At 41.7% G+C, this 20,442-nt stretch overlaps 1 protein-coding gene across 3 annotated transcripts in view; it reads right to left on the reverse strand.

The window, feature by feature from the left end:
• Positions 1-1,001: 1,001 nt before the first annotated feature.
• Positions 1,002-20,442, reverse strand: part of KCTD1 (potassium channel tetramerization domain containing 1) — a 99,184-nt gene continuing 79,743 nt past the window's right edge. For all 3 annotated transcript variants that reach the window (XM_026843126.1, XM_026843123.1, XM_026843125.1), the window contains exons 3-5: positions 8,455-8,599; positions 5,847-6,152; positions 1,002-1,983 (exon numbers count right to left, since the gene is read on the reverse strand). In XM_026843126.1, coding sequence (XP_026698927.1) covers positions 1,825-1,983; positions 5,847-6,152; positions 8,455-8,599 — 610 coding nt within the window. In that variant the 3' untranslated portion in view covers positions 1,002-1,824. The remainder of the gene's footprint in view (positions 1,984-5,846; positions 6,153-8,454; positions 8,600-20,442) is intronic.

Consider the following 20,442-nt stretch of genomic DNA (forward strand, 5'->3'; position numbering starts at 1 on the left):
CCCCCCCCCCCCCATTTCCACATTTCAGTAATTTCAAAACCATTGATATGTGCTGCCAGAGAGTTAAACACACCCTCTGACAAATTTTAATAAAAACCAGAAAAATGGTAGCTTTTTTTTTTTGAGTTATCAGACTATATTAAAAACCTTGTTACATGTATTCAACAATTCCTTTTTTTTAAATTTTCTTAAATAAATAGCAAAGTGTCACCAAAATGAATGAAACGCCGGCACCATTGCATCGATAGAAACTTCTGTACTAGGATGAATACACAGTCATATTCTGGAATATTGCATAAAAAGATACTTTGGAGGAAAGGTGGTGGTTGCTGGTGCATCTTAGGTGGTGAAAGCATCAACCCATGAACAGTCCGTGCAGTGGTATCGTGACGTGGTACCTCTGCAAAATCTCACCAGCCCGAACCAGGTGGCTGCAGAGATGGCCTCAGTGAGACTCTGTAAGAGAACAACTCGCAGGACATCGACTTATCGTCTGCTATCAAGACTGACGCAGCCGATGGCGTAACAGGGGGCTGACCATCTCACTCTCTAAGCAGAAGAATACTAGCTTTAAATGAGGGGAAATGAACAACAGTAAAACCAAACAGGATGACTGACACTCAGCAGGGAGAGTTGAAGCTGCCAACTCCTTAAGTCAGGACAGAAGGATGCAACTATTCACTGTTACATTGAAGGTTACAGACCAGGTGTCATTTTTCGATGGGTTTCCCTGGGCTGAGCTGGTGTTATTTTTAAGTCTGACCAACAGCCTCTCTTCAAATCGGGATAAAGCTTAAAAAGGACAGCACTGAAGGAATACGAGCAACATGTGGCACAGCAGACAGATCCGGCAAGGGTGTCTGCTGCCTTTAACTCACTCCACTGTGCGCGGGCAGCTCTGCCTGCCTGCTGCCTGCCAGAGCGGCTGCCACGCCACGCACTGGAGTGCACTGAGCTAAATCCCACCTCTCTGCTTCTGTTGGCTTAAATCAGACCCTCGGTATTTTAAACAGAGTTTATTGTATTTAATACATTATAAAATTTGAAAAAATTGTAGGAAAGCAGCAGATTCAAACCAGAGCATCTCTACCAAATATTAATTATTCTGGCCCCCTTTGAAAAAACACAAAACAAAACAAAAACAACAAAAAAACCTCATTCAAAAGAAAAGTTAACCTTTCACATCTGTGAGGGCAGACAAAAAGTGTGCGACTTCTGTACAAACTACATTTAAAATTTCAGTCGACTAGCTTTCCAATGCAATGGATGGTCATCTCCTGAACACCTGCCCATCCACCTCTAAAAAAGACAGACATAAACCTCCATATGCAAATAAAGTTAAGTCAAGGTGTGTACACATTAAAAAGTGGATGGCTGTTTGGCAATGGAAAATGGGTGAAGAGTAGTATGTATCCCCCAATGGTAATGGCTTGTACACCGTTAAGTGGGCCTGAGTAAGGCCTAGGACACTTAATGGCCATCACAGCACCAACCTCATCTATCACTTTTTTTGTTGTTGACTTTCCTACCCTTTGACATATACATACATATATATATGTACATACATACATATACATACATATTTTTTTATATAGATGTGTGTGTTTTCTTTTACACCTTGAGGTTATTATTATTATTACTACTATTCCAAATGTTCCCATATGAATTCAGGTGTGGTCTCTATATTTGATATAAATGTGTCTTTTATTCAATTTTAGTTCCAGGACTTGTTTGGAGTCCAAACTGCACATGAAACGTCCCCCTTTGTTTCCTCTCTCTCTGCCCTTTTTTTTTTTTTTTTTTGCATAAAGAAACATGTCCATTTCAGTCCAGAGGTTCTTGCTTTATTCGAATGACAGAGGGTGCACGAGATGTCCTTCTGAGTTCTCGTCTCAGTACGTATTCACTGAATTGGGAAGAGTCCACCCCACCTCCACATGAGCCAACAATCTCAAACCCTCTTTGCTGTAACCTCTCAAGTACCTGCAAAAAAAAGAGGAAACAAACACTGATGTATAAGTAGTTAAACAAACTGTTAGCTGTCTGAGGACAATAACTGCTGTTTTCAAATTAATCCAACTAGGAAATAAAAGTGGTTATACAGACCCATTAACTGGTTCACTTGACTTCATCGTATTGGACTGATTTTTGCTGACTTTGGCCACTGAGTAATAAGAGATAAAATGAAAGAATACATTTATTTTATTTTTTTTAGTACTGTCAAATACAGTATCCTTCAATCCACAGGAACATGCCTGGAAAAATGCATTCTCTGCTTCACAAAGTCTACAATACAACAGGGCAAATACAGGATTCCATAGCAGACACCAAGGAATGCTAAGCAAACACCTCAATGAAATGGTGACAATGCAGATACTGCGGTCATAATTTCTGAAAAGTTACCATCAAATTTTCTAGGGACTTAAAAACCAATCGTGATCACAAAGATCTGTGGCTACAATAACCTGTGACAAAACCTGAAACTTTTAACTTTAATTATGGGACTAACAAGTTCTGCCTACACTGGCAGAACATACAATGGCAGAAAGAAAAAAAAAAAAAGAAAACCAAGAGTCAGCAGGCAGGGCTCTCAGAGCGCCAAGGGGATGCACCAATGCAGCTCATCCAATGAATGATGGTGTAAAGACCTCAAGTCCCAGCACTGGCTCCAGGCTTCTACAAGCATGGTCTCTTCCATACCACTATTTCACTTTTTTTTTTTTTAGTTACCCATGTTCATGGTGTTTTACCGTAACTGCAGGGCTGAGGCATGCTCTCTCTTATTTATACCCATTGCTACTTTTGTCGGCGTCTTTTATTTGTTCTGCTGCCTGGGCTTCCTTTGCCTCACCTGCAAAGGAGACCCTTCCAGGGCTTCACCAGGGTCAGCTGCGATGGCCACCAGCAGCAGGGGGAGGCAGACACCGCCGTGCCCCACAGGACATGGGACCCTCTGTCCAGCATGACCAGACCTCACTGGGGTTGTGCCAGTAGCAGGTCCTTCCCAGCTACTTCACCAACTAACAAATCGGCTTTCACATGCGTTGGGACAGCAAGGGCAAGCAAAGCAGCAGAAGGCTGCAGAAGACTGGGGTGGAGGGGAGAAGTGAGTTGTGGTTTAAAAACACCTAAAACAAGACATGCCACGTCTTTACATGTATTGCTTCAGGTTGGAAAAAGTCTTTACAAAATACCTGAGCATGGCTAGTTGCATAGCAGACAAATGTCAGAAAGGAGGGGGTGGGAAACAAGACTGGGAAGCAACCATCAAAACACCTGTGCAATTTTTGTTTACTCTTTATATTTAGCTTTTAACAATATAAGCCAAAATCCCCCAAATATGAGTCAGTGCAGGCCGCTGCAAAATAGAGCGTGAGAACTTAGGCCATGGAAAAAAAAATGTGATGGTAGCAATTGTTAGGAAAGTGGCCCAGCCCTGGGCAAATCATTTAGTCTGCACATCACTTTCCAGGTCTACTGGTAGTCCCTGTCCCTCCTCACATTATTATTAAGAATGAGGGATGCTTATGTCCTCCAAAAATGGAAGATGCAGCATTACCAACATCGGATCATCATCTTTCTTGAAGCCTGTGCATATTTTGCCACTCTGACACATTTTTTTCACATCAGTAAATATGCTTGGCCATTCTTATTTGTGTGACAAAAATGTAAACATCAGGGTAAGAGAGAAACTTCTAAAGAATACAACTGCTTTGACAACTACCATATGACATGTGGCTAAACAACCCTCCTTGAAAGTCCTATCTCTTCAGTGGTAATCTCACATGTAGGGCTGTTCTAAATTTGCATTATTCACTATGACAAAACAACTTTGATATTTCAGCATGACAGTGAAGGCCAGTAAGAGACACAACTCTCCAAGCGTAACATGGGTTAACCAGATCTCAATGGGTCTAGATAGGTCTATCCAGACTCCTGTGCTAAGTGCTAGCACACACACAGTGCCTGGTGAGCCCTCGGTGCGTACTGCGGTGCTCAGCTCGCTTCCTCTGGGGAGGGAGCAGAGCAGAGCTGCTCTGCCTGGACAGCAGGACCTGGCAGATGGGAAGATGCCAAGCTCAGCTTGCAAGCCTCTTCTCTGTAAGGACTCATTCATGAGCCTGGAGCATTTAGACAGTGTAGCTAAAACAAACAGCATCAAGAGTGCTAATGACAATTCCAGATGTGAAGAAGTGCTCTCACTCCAAAGTGCTGGCTGTGCAGGATGTCCTAACTAGGTGGAGACAGGTGTGTGAGGCAGATTGTTTTTAACCAAGAAAGGATAAAACAGATGACATTATAATTATTCCCGAAGTTACCTGCATTTGTCTCCCAGATCTTTTTAAATCCATTTCGTAACAGCTACTGATTTGAGATACTGCTACACAGAATCACAGAATAGTTTGGGTTGGAAGGCACCTTTAAAGGTCATCTAGTCCAACCCCCCTGCAACGAGCAGAGACATTTTCAACTAGATCAGGTTGCTCAGAGCTCCATCCAACCTGACATTGAATGTCTCCAGGGATGGGGCATCTACCACCTCTCTGGGCAACCTGGTGCAATGTTTCACCACCCTCATCATAAAAAATTTCTTCTTATATCTAGTCTAAATCTACTGTCTTTTAGTTTAAAACCACTACGCATTTTCCTACTGTAACAGGCCTCTTAGTATACCATAAAAAAATAACGAAAAAACTGCTAAAAGAGAAGGATCTTCCCTGAGACCACAGAAATAGATGGGTCTCTATTGGCAATAGTAGACGCCTTTGTTGTTGTTACCACAGCAAGAAGGAAGACTGAACATGTTTTCTTTGTCCAAAGTAAAAAAGTATATGGTGATTTATTCAAGAAGTACTAGAAGGTCTTTATCAAATGAGAGAGACCTGGGTAACACTGGCAAAAGGACACACTAGTTTTTAATCACACCTGTGATAACTTCCCCTTGCAGTACCCTTCACATTACATGCCTTGCCTGACAGTCTCATTGAAGGGTCAAAGTCCTCTTAGGATGTCCCAGTTTGCTTCAGCCCCCTCTGCTATCTTTCAAACTCCCCTCTATGAGGGCAGGACTCAACCAGATGCCTTCTCTGCGGCTGCAGGCTGCTCCCTTCTCCAAAAATACCGGGTCCTGTTTCAGGAGGAAGGAGGAGGAAGAAAGAGGACACTGGCTGTGTTCTCCCTCTGTGGAAGCGTGGCTCTGCTTTCAGCAGGTGGCCAATTCTGCTGCCCCATTGTCTTTTCCTCACATTAATTCCCCCTTCCCCTCACTTCTTACTTGTTACACCCAGAATAAGGGACTGGGGCTTCTCCTTTTTGCTCCTTTGTTCTTCCTATTTAGTTTCAGAGCTCCTGTGGACTCTGGCAAATCAGAGAATCTCCACTACCTTTTTCTCAGGTGAAGAGAGAGCTCCAAATGCCCTCACAACAGGTTCTGTGGGCATGTGGCATCTTCCCTCCCTGGCCTGAGATGTCCCTGTGCCCCCTCATAAAACCAGAAAACAGTTTTTACAAGCAGGGCAAGGGACTGGAAGCAATCTTGAATGGTTGCCCTATATTCAAATGTCAAAAAAGTGTTTCTCCAAATATGCAATGTCTTTATCTTGAGGCAAACATATATTTCCTAAAGCAAGTTTTTAACACTACTGGAGTTTGTTTGCAAAGAGATTTGGTGATGATATGTGTGAATTAAGTCAGGAAAGCAGCCCTGACCCATAGAAGTAAAAAACTAGCTCAAAGCCTCCAGCTGACTTTGTTCACCAAAACACTCCAGCAACAGGGAAGAGGGTCAACCCACTGGTACCTGGCCAGCAGGCTCCCTTTCAGAAAATGCATACGTGACTTCCTACCTGAACTGAGTTGAGGTGACAGTATCCGTTCAGTGGAAATCGGATGACATGCGTCGAGTCGTGATTCCAGCCAGCGTTGACAGAGTTACACATCACATCACCGATTTCTGGAAACACTTCTTCTATCAATGACTTATCGCCACTCAGTGTAATCCTCTCTCCAAGATCTGGGGCAACTCGCACCACCAGGCACTCACAAGACTTTGAGAAGCGGCCACTCTCCCGGTCCTGTTTCCACCTTTCCATCTCTCCTAGCATGGGCTGAAGCTGGAAATACTTTGCTTCTTCATATAACAAACTGTAGTCCTGAAAGACACACATATTACTGTACACAACTAAGAAAGAGGCATTGCTAATGTATCACTTAATGTATGGTTATTCAGGCTAACGCCGCTCTAGATCTGGAACCCTTCAGACATAGTTCGTAATTACTGTGCAGGAAAGTGTAATAAAATAACAGTGCAAGCAAAAACCAACCATCAGCCACTTGAAACAGACTGGGTACAGCAGCACTTGTGATGGGAGGGGGAGGTTATGATTGCTCAACTTTCTCCTGCTATGGAATAATCCAGGCAAAAATCCCACTTTTTCGCATATTTTATGCCCATAGTGATGTCATAGAATAATGACCTCACTGAACAGATGGAACAGAATTCAATCAGGTTTCAGAAAATTCATCACTAGGATCCTTACAGCAATACCAGCAGGCATTGTAACAGGTATAAGAATGTAAATGAGGGAGCCTGCAATGGTTCTTAGTGTAAAATGATTCAGATATTTGCATAATGGATTGCACATATTACTGCATTTTAAAAATTAAGTATTTTTTAATACCTCCCCATTTTGCCAACAGTACTGTTTACTACATTGTCTCAAATGCCAGAGCAGAGAGAACGCATTTCTAAGCATAGCCAGTACCAAAGTAATTTAGAACTGATGATCAGGAGTCTGCCTACTGCCATTTTTTAAATTAAAAAAAGAAAAAAACACCTTGTTTTTCTAGGCTTAAGAGCATAAGACCATTTGGAAAAATATTTATACAGAGAAAAGCAATACATGAGAATTAGGGAAGACAGGAATAGAATGACAAGACAAGACTGCTAACAGTCAATACAGTTCTGAATTTGAGCTAGAAACCAAATACTTAATGAGAATGGGACACCTAAATCATGCTCAAAACACTGCTAACCATTAAATACGTAGCAAGAGAGTCACCAAATCTATGCATTTCTAAGAAACAAGGACCACTGTTCATTTTAAGCACCAATCTTTTGGATATCTTAAAGCATAACTGGGAAGGATGCCCCTTTGAACATTATGTTAGTTGGGTGAACCTGCCAGGAGATACATTTTTAATTTCAGCACAGCTACAGTATATTTATGTGTTTAAAAAGCTCTGCATATATGATTTCTTAATATTGCATGGAAGGTGGCTTTTCCTTTTTCTGTGTTTCTGACTACCTTCAGGACAAGTGCCAAGAGCAGCACAAAGCTATGCTAAGGCTTCAAAGGAGGGATGTGATGCTTATCGGCTAGTTCCAAACTCCCACATTGTTCAGGTAGTTCTACATGGGAGAAGTATGTATGTGTTTACAGCAGATGATTCAAAGGTTGTTGCAATACAGCTCTTGAAGTCAATCTCACACCTGTTATGCCCCAAACACCTGAAAAATCTGCCTCAGATATGAGGGATAAGACTGGTCACCAGTGTGAACTGCTGCAACCCTTCCCCACCACCTCTCCTGTTCAATCTGAATCGCACTATTTCCTACGGTGAACTAATGGCACAGCCAGCTACACTGATATTCATTCATTAAGTAACGATAAAGATCAGCTCTGATTGCAACCACGGTCTCCAGCACTCAATTTGCTGACACCACATATACACCCACATACCTACAAGCGGATAAACACAGAGCAGCACGCGGAGTCTGAAGCTGTGCCTCTGTAGGCTAACATCTAGCATGGTGAACTACCACAAATTTAATTTGTTATTAAAAAGAAAAGAAAGCATGCTCTTTAATAAAGCTTAAATAATAAATGTGGAACTATTCATCCCTGACTTCTCTAAAACTCCTAAATTAAACTTGTAGTATGCATTCAAGAGTTTGGGGGAGAAAATATTCTATGACTTAATGCTCAAATATTACCATGTGTGCAGTTTATTTTGTCAGTGCTGTGATTCCCACACCATTCTCTGAATTTCAGCGTGGGAGTGGAAGCTGGAGCTGCTGCAATCAGAGGGGAAGCATAAAAGTGGATGAGAGGACAAGTAATCAGCAAAGCTCGCGAGCGGTCGGTTCCAGATTGTAACATCCTTTCTGTCTCCATCAGCATCCTATGATATTTGATCTCCCCAAATCAATCATGGCAAGGTTGCTCCGTTATGCTATAGCCAGGAGGGGAAAATTTAATATTGATGCCACTCCAGGAAAGGCTGACAGATGCCACTTTAGTAACCCCACGCTTACTTTTGTCACGTACCATACTCTATAAGTTCATCCCCGTCACCCCTCTGCCTTCTCATCTAGGGCTCTGTTTCAACTACATGGCAGATACCTGCTTTACCAAGGTACATGCAAAACCACCAAGTCCCCTGAAATCTCACCTTGAAATCATCAGGAATAAGGAGTTTTGACGTCCTTAAAAAGTTCAAGATATATCTGAACATCTGTCCATCTCTGTCGATGAAATAATGCTGCTTGAGACTGTCGAGGACAATGGGCTCTGTGCCATCGAAAAGCCGGCCGATTCTGGAGAGGAAAGAAGAGGCAAGTGGTAGGGTCAGACCAAGCTTGGCTCAGCAGCCACTCCAACTGCCCTATGCTGTGAAACTCCCTCATGCCAGCTTCACTGATGCAGCTCTGCAGCTTCACTTCGTAAGAGAAGGGCTGGTTTCAAACTACAATTCAAGCTGCATGTTTTCCAGTGTGGCCTCAGAAACTTCTAAGTAGCACAGCTGGAGAAGTGGAGGGGAAGCAGCTGGGGCAGGAGCCTCTTGCACCAGCCTCACTCCCCAAATCCATCTCATGAGATGACACCCCCTCAATTATTTTGGACACCTCTTGATACCCCCATCAGACAACTTCATTTCCACAGATGCATCTACCCCCTTGATTGACTCCATTCTGCTTTCCGGGGAAGTGCAGAGTGTACCTGTTTTAGTTTGGAAATTGCACTTGGGAAAGGGTTTTTTTGCTTGTTTGCTTGAGTTTTCTTTGGTTTTAAACCCATTTTTTGGATGCCATTTACTGCAACAAACACTTGGACAGGCACAGCTGAGGAGGCAGCACATTGTGGGAATACGCTGGAGATACGAAGGTTTAAACATTTCAATATGAGATAATGATTTCACAGTAAAAATTAACTGTTTGTGGCAGGTATCAGCGCACTCTAAAATAATCAAGGAAAAATGCCTCAGTTTTGAGAGACCACCCACTGACCACCAGAACCACAGAGGCACCTGGAGAGCCTCCACTTGCCAACAGCTCTTGCAACATCAACCGCTGGGCACATACACATTTTCTAGATGTGTGCCTCATAAGCCAGCTTTAGCTAGAGCAGTAGGGAGGGCTGAAAATTCTGAACAAAACCCCTCACCAGAGTAACATGAAATACACGTTGTGTTTCTGCACTGGGGCATTTGCAAAATGCTCCTGAGTCACTCGTGGTTTTGTAAGGTACAAACCTGTCTTCCCACAAAAAGGATAGAGTGAGCACAATGAACAGTAATGGCACACTATTTTTGTTATGAAAGAAGTGAAGAAACATGCATTCCCCACCACCAGTAGAATAAAACAAAACACCAACACCTCAGAAGTGAACAGAAATTCCTGGCTGCATGAAGCACCCCAGGCTGAGACATCCCATCCATCAGCCAGCAGAAGGGCATCTCCAGGAAAGGTTCAAGAGGCAAAAGACAGAAGTGGTTTCCAAAGAGGGAGAAATGGCAGGGCTTGCAGCAAGGTCTTGGGGAACTGCAGAGGGATGGGGCTCCAGGTGACCACATGCCGTGTCGCACCCACAGCCATACACACTCTCTCTGAAAATGGCACAGGCAACCCAAATGAAGTTTGGAATGATATCTGTGCCCACAGCAGGGACCTCTGGTAGTGCATCTGGTAATAAGCTGCGAACAGAATACAAGTCTCATCTATTCTTTCTCACCAGTTGGGAGAGATGAAGCCCAGGAAAGAAATAAAACCACATTAACCTCAAGTGGCCATTTACAATTCTGTCGGAAATGCCTGAATCAATTCAAGTTGCATGAAATCTGTAACATAAGGAATTAAATACATTTTGCAGAATGATCAGGTACAAAATATTTTTTTCTGAAAGCCATCCCTTACAACAATCCAAGCTTTCTTCCTTAGGTACTTGTTACTGCCTGCCCTGCTGCTCAGAATTTACGCTGTGACAGGCCATATAATACAGGTTCCTGTTCACTAGGTGGATGAGCAACATTTATGAATTCACTCGGCATTTAGAATTAATCTTCCCCTATACTCAAGCATGTCATCTTGGAATCTATCATGGAATTCACACACAAAACATATATATTTGACCAAGTCAGTCATTACCAAAACGTATAATTGTAATTGGTTTCTGCAGCATTTTCCTAGTTCTAAATTACTCCTATAATTACATATTTTAAACCTCTAGGCTTTTTGTCTTCATTTTATTAATTGTTTAGGAAGAACAAGATAGTATCAGAGGATGGAGCCTCTGACAAAACCGTAATGCTGACAAGAGTGCAGAGCATCAGGAGTGCTACCTGGGACCCGAAAGCCAGTGGGTCTGGGCTGGGCAAGTTAACAGAAAGAGCTGCCTCAGTGCACTGCTGCTTTGCAGCGGCAGAAAAACCCGAGAAATTGCAAGTCCCAACTCCCCTTGCATCCCAGCCCAAGGATCACTTTGCAATACACAACTGCACTTTCACATGTTATAACAGCCCTTGGAAGGGCAGACCCCCAGCAGAGAGACTTCTGTAAACAAAATTAAAGCCTTTTTCCTTTTCAGATGGAAAAATGTAGATTCCAGTTTCCTTCCCATGGCCTCCAGGGAAAGACTTGAGATAACATGAGACTCAAATCTGGTGGCACAGTCATTTTCCTAAGATACATCTGCTACACCCATCAGGAGAGGAGCCTGGACTAAGCCAGGATCTGTGGAAACACCAACACCTTCACCCTCCAGCTTCTCCCTGACTCTTGGGTTCCTGGAAGCACAGCAGCAAGCTCTCCACTCTCATTTGGCAAGTTTTCTATACAATAAGATTCGAGTAACTGTCCTCCCTGTCGCTCATAGCTCTGCTGGCTTTGCTGTTACTCCTGCTTGGTCTCACACTGCAATTATAAATGCTTAAAAGGCATCAATCCGCTGCCACGAGAAGGGACTGTTAAGTCATGTTTATTATAACTTCCCAAGAAAAACTGAAAGACGTTTTTCCCCCCATCCCTTTCTTGACAATGTTGGCTGATAATTGGCAAAGATGACTTTTTAAAATTACAAATAATGTAATAGCTGAATGGATTTCCAATCAGGAAAGTGCTTTGAAGGTGGCTTGCAAAATAAGCTGATAATTATATGCAGAATTAGCCAAATATCAAGGGTAAAGGATAAGAAACTGTAGTCCATTTACAAGAAAATGTACTTCTGAAATATTTAATTAAAACTAACAGGCTGGAATTTTCTGTATATCAGGAAAATTAATGTCCCATGGGGTGAAAGTGCGACCTCCAATGGGTAATAATTAATGTCTGTGGCTTTAAGTATCATATTCCACTGTCAGAAATCGAATGCTTCAAGGCTTGAAGACAAAACTGGTGGAAAACTCAGCTTTCATCAGAGAATCTGGTTTTACTTTAAGGACACAAAACAGATACAGCTGAAAGCCTGGGTTTAGTGGCAAGGAAACAGCTGGATATGGAAGAGATCAATGTTTTACTCCCAGAAAATATTGTAGGGATCCTTCTCCCCACAGACCAGTGCTCCCATAGCAGAATTTCTGGACTACAAAGCTAGCATGGGAATGACATTGCTTAGAGGATTTTTCAAATTCTTCAGAAACAAGTCCTGTTTGTCAAGTATAAAAATATACTCAGTCTGCAGCAAAACTGTACACACAGTGTGTTTATAACCTTGCTCTCTCAGTGTATAAATATTTATATATATTATTATACACATAAAGAAAAAGACTTCCCTTTGGTACGTTCTGCCTCTGTTGAGAATTTGGGGAAGTGGCGATAATTTGGAATAAGATGGCCAATATTAATTAAACAAGTCAGCTATCTCACAACTTCCTTAACACAAAAAAAAAATGACACGGTTCTACAGATTCTTTTAGTGGCTTCAGTGGACAGAACTAAATTCTTCCCTTTTGTAATCAAAGGGATACACGGCACACGGAAAGCTGCAAGCCTTGATGTTTGCAAGCATGCAGCATATTGCATTACTTTCAAACTAAGGTAGAAGTAAACCTTTTTCCTCTGAGAAAATACAGATTCCTTATTATTTAATATATTGAGTATATTATTTCTCGTATGATAATCTTTATCAGAGGATACTATGATCACAAAACTAACGAAAAATCTTTTGCAATAACTATTTTCAACAGTTTTAAGCTCTCAGCTTTCCCTGCTCTCTGTGTCTTTTGCAGAACAACAAAGAGGGAGGAAAACTCCTGGTGTGAAGCCCTTTCAGTAACCCGGCAGAGGGAACTATGCAGCAGAAGGAGCATCAGCGATGCCCTGGCACCCGCAATCCCGTGCTAACGGCAAGGCACGTAATCGCCTGGGACTCCACTGAGGTCGGATATTCAGTAGCTGGCAAGGGGCAAAGCACTCATGAAAACACATCTTTCTCCCTCCAATAATGAATGACGTGGCAAAAAAAAAAAAAAAAAAGATTTAGTTGAAATGTTACTCACCTGTTTGAAGCCACTGTGGCAAAGTGAGTTAAGGGGTCTGGCCTTTCAAAGGGTAAGTGAATGCAAGTTTTACTATCACATCATTATGTTTATGTAGCTAATGAGAATGCTTATTTAACACTCTGGGGTGTGCAGAGAGCGAGCTGGAATAGGCTTTTACTTTTTTTTTTTCTTTTTTCCCTCTGTGACTTTTTAGTCCACATTGTCCTTATTAATTTCTTTTCATTTGCTTTTACTAAGTGCTCAAAGGCAATTTGCATAAGAGCCTATTATAAATTAGATCTGTTCAATGGTATGCTCATCTCATGGCTATTTAATTTTACTTTCTCGTATGTCTAAATTATATAATTTTGCACTGTCCCCTAGAAGCTAGTACATGTGAAGAGGTATCCATGCCAGGGAGAAATGTTATCCTACCCAAGTGGAAAATGACAGGGTTTCTATTATTTTTTCAGAGGACTACTTTAACAGTAACAGCCTACTCTTCTTTTTTTACTATCTCACATCATTTGGATCCACAGCAACTGAATACCTAGCAATCTTTATAACTCTGCATAACAAAAGTTGGCTCATAAACATGATATAACAGAATAAATTTGCAATTTTCATGAACATATATTATGAAAACCGCATTTTAACCAAATACCCTGTTATAATCTCTTGCTCTCAGTGCCATTATAATTTGTTCTTATCTCTTCCTCCTTACATTTAATTTAAGGTTTCATGTCCATGAGTCTCAGGGATTCCTTGGCACAGACAGTTGCTACATTATCAGAAGAGACATGAATACAATGATTATAAAGGAAAGGTAACAGGGGAAAAATGTATTAAAACATAAAATCTCATTAAACCTTCTATAGAAAAGGTATTTATATAGGAGCCAAAATGACAGAGCAAGAAGGATGTACAGGAGGAAGTATTAAAACACCAGTTGTTATGAGATTTAGAAGAAAATGTTACGTGGCATTTTAAAGAACAGATAAATCCCAAATACTGAGTAGAAGGATGTCAAACCTTTGTGGAAATATTTGCTAAAGATTAAAGAACTGAATCATTTACATGGTGATAATTTGAAACATCTTAAGATTTTTATTAGAGCATGGAAGTGAAAGAAAAGAAAAGGGCAAGCTCAGAGGGCTAATAAAACTTTTAGAAGAAATGCAGATAGACAAGAAGTGGTGAATAGTCTTAAATGCAGAGTAAAGCATGTGAAGAACAGATGGGAAGCATCTGAAATGATGAGCGAGGTAGTATCTTCAGGGAATGCTCAGACACAAAAAAACCCCAAACATGGGATTTGCTATAACCTGCCTGATCAGAGGCAGCACCAGGAGCAGAGATGAAAGCAAATCAAGACATATTACAAAATGAACTAATAGTAATTGGATCTAACCCACATGGACAAACTGACACATTAACTGGAAAAGAATAAATTGCACAACACCGTGTAGTCATGTTGCAGGAATGCTACTTACACGATAGTGAACTACAGCTTTCTATGCCACAGATGAGCGTGGAGATGATGAGACGTGTAAGTAAATGACAGCTGAATGAAAGTGTATGTGGGTCACAGGAAACATTGGAGTGAATTAAAAAATGGATGGTTAAAGCTCCAGAAGTCAGTAGCAAAACCCTAATATCTGCCTAAAAAGGAGATCTTTTTCCAAGAGAAGTTAAAACCTCCTTTTCCTTGCTAAACAGGTGATTTAGCTACCTAGAAGATGCACACCAGAAATAATAATTACACTACAAAACAGAGCTAATAAAGTAACTCCCCCAATGTATATAACATACTAGTAGACAGCCTTACGGTGCGTGCAGGGTGCCTGAACGTCCAACAGAAGTACGCCAAAAAACGTAGGCTCTGTCACAGCCTTCTTCCAGGATGTTCAAACCCCCATTCCCAAACTCAGGACCATCAACCCAGACCCAAATGGCACTTGTAGAATCACTGACATTTTAGAAAAAAAAGGAATAAATCGTCGTGATGGGACATCAGAGCTGGTGATTCATGACCAGAAAACTAGATATGTGGGCAGATGTAAACCATCTTCCACATTGCACGACGGCAGCGAGGGTGAGGCCAGGAAAGCGCTGTCCCCAGACTGCGGATGATGGGCCAGGGAGTTTCTGTTTACCATAGACCTTCTCTCTCTGTTCTGGTATACCAGAGAGATACAGACAGATAAAAGGAACAGGCTGCAACCCAAATCTTGCATCTTTTCACACAAGGCTGGACAGGTAAGTGTTTTAAAAGAAATTTCAATACCATGGCAGCCAAACCTCCTGAACCTCTAGATTGCATTACAGGCTTCAGATGTGGCTGAGAGGGGTCTGTCCTCTGCCCTCCAGTTGTTTTCCCCCCAACAAGACAGTATCCTCATCCCCACAATCCCCATCACTTTTGACAAAGTGAGGTTTCTCCATCCAAAGTTGCTAATATTTCTGAAGACATTTTGTCTATCCCTGACCCTCACAGTTTTGCTTGTCTCCAGACACCAAGCACTCCCTCAAGCCCTTTTGCTAACATATAGATCCATCTCCAGAAAACTTGAGTCTTGCAATCCCAAAATAGGCTGTTCCTTCAGGCAAACCACTATCTACAGAGCAGTACCACAACCCCTCTCTTCCTCCAGGACTCTGAGACACTCTGAAAAACTCTGAGCCTGGCTTATGCACCCTGCATGCCGAGTCAAGGAGACTCGGAGCAGGGGAGGAGGCTGCAGATACCTGCCGCCATCCCTCTCATCATGAGAAGAGTTTTGTTTCAGCCATTTGTGAGGACATCAGGCAATGAGTAGCTACACATAACGGCTCACCTGCATGCCCACTGCTCCATAGGCACAGCTTGACTACCAGCATTTTATGCTTTACATTGCCATCTCTCCTTGCTCTCTTCTTTTTAAGGCTTGCTCACGCACTGGATATACTGAAGAGCAGACCTGCAAGCCTTCAAGCACCACATCTCCTAGTGTTTGGTAACTTGCAAGTAAGTCCTTAAAAACTTTTTAGTTTTCCAGAGCATATCAAAACCACTTTTCCTAAAATAATTTAAACCAATGAAATGTTAAATCCATTATTCATGCAAATACTTTTTCCATCTCTGTTTTTTGTAACCAAGTTTTCTTGGCAATGATAACATTTCACAGAAAAATTAACAAATATTCTCTTTGCTTGCCAAGATAATTTTACTAAGCTTGAATCCGATTTCATTGAGGTATGTTATTTATGTTTTATCTTGAGGGAAGCTGCCTATTAAGTTAGTAGCAACCGTGTCCTTTTGCTTATGATACGGTTATTACCAAGTTATCAGGAGTACCTTTAAGTTATTAGAGTGCAATGGCAAATTAAGTACTTTGCGTCATAATTAGCTAATAACTTTTGAATTATATTTTAATCATGTTTAAGATGGTCAGGTTTGCTGTGAGTAAAGATAATGGAGGATAGGAGCAGAACCAGAATGTTTATCATTCAATACCAAAAGCCAGAAAGTAGCTAAACTGGTGGATGCGTAACATCCCAAAGGCCATGATATATTCAGCACACTGAACCCCTTTGCAGGCAGCAATATGAAAAAGTAGAACTTGTGTCTCAGGATCATGTTTAAGTAAAAAGCAAAAATGTATTAGCTCCAACCCACTCTCCTTTGAGCCTGACAGTTTTAAAAAAAGACATGGTAGCCATACCCATCTTCAAATCCCTACTGATAAACCTGTAAATGCAGATTCCACGAAGAGATAACACTGTTAAAGCAACTTAGAAAAAGCTACCAGAGTCATTTCCCTTTCACAAATCTGGATGTTGAGAAAAAAAAACACCAAACAACCAATAAAAAAACCCTTCTCAGAATGGGGGAAATTCTTTGATGCATTTCTTTGTATATCAAGTTTGCCCCTCAGCTTTCACGAATTTCATTCAAAACACTATTAGCCCTCAGTATTTCCTCTGTATCCTCAAGTACACTCAGCATCAAAATTCCACATAGAAATCACTGGAAATTAGGAAACACGCTGAGATTCTCCGTGAAGTTCCTTAGAAAAGTAGCAGCAAAATGAGTTTCTGGATCCAAAACCAACAGATACCCTGGAAGTGCTATGGTGTCGCTAACTGCCCCTCTCCAGAACGTTACTCTGGGAACCAGGCATCACACTTCATATGCCTGGAGCCTGTGCCCCTGTAAACAACAATCACTGCAATGAAACCATAATGAATCAAGCTTTCCAAGATCTTCACAACCCTGACTGCTTAGCCAGAAATCCTGTCTGTGTTGTTTTCTTAACTGCTGCCTCCCGTAAGAGGAAGGACAACACGTTTCCATAGACAGGACAAGAACGTACTTGCCCTTCCCTTTGCAAGAGTTGCACAAACTCCTCCTGCATTGCATCCTACAAAGGCAAGAGATTGTACAACTAACTTCTGTGTGCTGTACAGGGCTCCTAAGGGGATTTGCTTCTCAAGAAAGAGGTCACTTCTACATTAAAGTCTAACTAAAAGCTTCTTGTTAATAAATAAAATTCAGGGAAAGTGCTTCTAAAATCTTCAGTTAACTACGGTGAGCCCACGCCCCCAGATTATTCCATTCTGGGCTCTGGAGGATAGTGTAGTTCAAGTATTCTTGAACATCCTCACTCCTCTGCTCTCAATGAAAGTCACTTGCAAAGTTCGTAACATCCTTCTTAACTGCAGTTCACACAGAGGACAACAATTTGCTACTGCTAGGTTGTGCAGCAGAAGCCTGTAAAACAGATTAACAGGTTTCAGCCCGGCTGCTGAACTTGCGTTCGGGCTGTCACAAGACAAATTTGCCAGGGAAGGTGGAAAGGATGTGCGGCTTGCCTTTTTAAAGCCCTACAAAAATAGACAAAGGAAAAAAATAAACATATAAAGAATGTTATTAAAGTAGTCAGAACAAGCTTCACAAGTTAAGATATGTCAGATATTACAGCCTCTCCTGCAACTATCACTTACAAACCTCCCTCTACGTGAAACACTTTAGACTCAGTCTTTAAAGATCTGTTGGTTTTCCACATCACTCTTCAATTCATCACGCAAGCTGAGGATAAGCCAGGGTTGTAGTGGACTGTTGCCCATGGGACCCCTGCTTCATCTGTTGGAGGAGTAGGACAAGGTCTAATGGATGAGGACGGGGTTGCAGGAAGGAAAACAGGTAAGGCAGATGGGGCTGTCTTGGAGAAATTAACTCTGTCCCAGCATGTGCCAGATTTCCTGTGCAATGCTACCACTAAGCATGCCTGCTTTATTTTTTCGAGCTCCTTCGAGTGAATCAAGAAGGTACTAGACTAAGGAATGCTGCAAAGAAAGCATGCAAGAATGACTCTTCAGAACAGGACTTGAATAATATGCAGAAAATACAGCCCAAGGACACATGCTGAACTGAGGAGGAACAGGTGATGCTGATGACCTGTTTAGTAATTAAGCACCACATTTCTCTGTGCACAGCAGCAGGCAATCATGTATTGGAGATGGTATTACTATTATACACATAAACCATGAAGATGACAAAGTAAGGTTACCCTGGCTGCCCTAATAATGTTCTTTTCCTATAAAGCTGACTTTAATTGCAATGAGAGAAACTGCAAGGCCAGCTACACAACAACACATTTATTATACTCAAACATTTGTGTTTTGCTTTACTACTCAGCCCACCTGCTCGCAGATTCCTCCACCTAGACTGAAAATGGTACATCCAGGCTAACATCCTAGATTATAAATTCTCTGAGAGAGCATGAGAGCATACACAACAGAGGCAACAAAACATGGGTGTTATGAGCACACAATTTAGTACATGAAGCACAGGCTTGTACACTGCTATTGTTTTGATTAACTCTAACTTACATACATTACAATTACACTGCTGTGATTCCTAGTGTGGACACACGTATGTGCCTACATAGAGAGACGTGTTTATACCTGTATAACTCATTCTCGTACATTTACATGTTTAACTGCTTCCAGTGCTAGAGGTTGAAATGATTTAAGCATTTCAGTCACCAGGAAAATCACACCATTAACCAAATCAGTTCAAACAAAACCTGTGTGCTAATCAGTTAAGAGGACAGGAAAGTCCACCTAAAACAGCTTAGACAGTGGCTCTGAGCAATAAATAACGCTTACTACATAGGTTAAAAATGCCAAAGCCACACCTTCACATTCTGCTGGTGGTGGTGGTGGTAAAAAACACACAGATAACATTATTTCCATTGACAATATTTACATATACAAAACAGTGGCTTTATTGTTTATTAAATTAGATGCTGTCAGGGTGTAATCATCCCTGCAGCCATACCAAACCCAACAGTAAGTCAGATGTATTTCTGTGGAGGAGGTAGAGAGAAGAAAGGAAGAGAACTGAGATACAGTACAGAAGCAACATAGCCCCGTAAATAGTGGCATAAGGAATAACTAATCCATGTATGTGAAAACAGACACTGTAATTGCAGCCAGTGAAATCCTCAAAAATACCACATGACAAAACCAAGTGTTACATCGTGGTGCCTTTAGTACACGACAGCCAGGATGTGATTCAGCTGCCTAAATACAGGTATCTGGTGCCACTTGAGATGCTCTAGGGTATCTCCTGGGACTCCTGAAGGCTGGGGGATGGCACAGGGTGCTCTCCTGGCACTGATGCTCTCCTGGAGCAGCCACAAGAGTCAAGGCAGGAACTGTGCAATGGGCACTTAGCTGCTCATGTTAAAGTGAGTATATACCACTCACAAACTGAGCAGAAACTAGCTGTATGGAAATCCATATATTAAACAAAGTCTAACACTACTCTTCCTAGATACTTGCTTCAATAGAAAATCAGACTTTCCTAAATAAAAAATGCCAAGTTTATACGATATGAAATTGGGAGAAATAGTTTGTAGTGCTCCTAAAATGTGTAGGAATTTGTAATGTTTTTAATTCAAGCACTATTTTACCCTGCAATTCAGGTTACCCTCACACAGAGGAGCTGACCGTTCTTAGCTTCTTTCTGAGTTGCACTTTACCAGAGGAAATACAGAAAAGTGCCATCTAAAGCCATATCATACTGCAAGTGCGTTAGGATCCCCATTTCCCAACTGCAGGAGGTCAGCGCAGGGGACTGTGTCAGCCAGGGACAGTCAGCCTCAAGTATTTTAGCAGAGTGTTGAAGGGACCTGACTCTAGATCGAGCTACAGCCAACAGGCAGCCACAGACACCTACGGAGGGCAGCCCAGCCCACCCACACGGGACTGGATCACGTTCCACGTACACCTCCTGTGCCACTGCACCATGATCGCGCAGCTGAAAAATAACGACAGCTCTGTCATGTAGCAACTAACAAATTCTGAATGCAGGCAAACAAGCGGGAAACGATCGTATAACTCCATCAGTCTGGAGGATTTGCAATAGTGAGGATATAGATCTCACATCTGTTGTGATCTTCCTGATAGAAACCAACACCATCCAACAGCCAAAATTTTCCCGTGGCAATTCCAGGCTGTTAATAAAGAAGTTGTCTACCAAGCCGAGCACTGCTTTTAGACTAACAGAAAGATGTTGATCATGGAGCAGCCTACTGCTTGAGTTTGTACATTTTCATTATTTCACTCAATTCTGAAGCCTTTCTCTAAAAAGACAGAACCAAATTTAACTACAGTTGGATTAAAAAAGGGAAAAAA

The sequence above is a fragment of the Athene cunicularia genome, assembly GCF_003259725.1.
Source record: "Athene cunicularia isolate RWA chromosome 2 unlocalized genomic scaffold, athCun1 chr2_part1, whole genome shotgun sequence".
Lineage (NCBI taxonomy): Eukaryota > Metazoa > Chordata > Aves > Strigiformes > Strigidae > Athene > Athene cunicularia.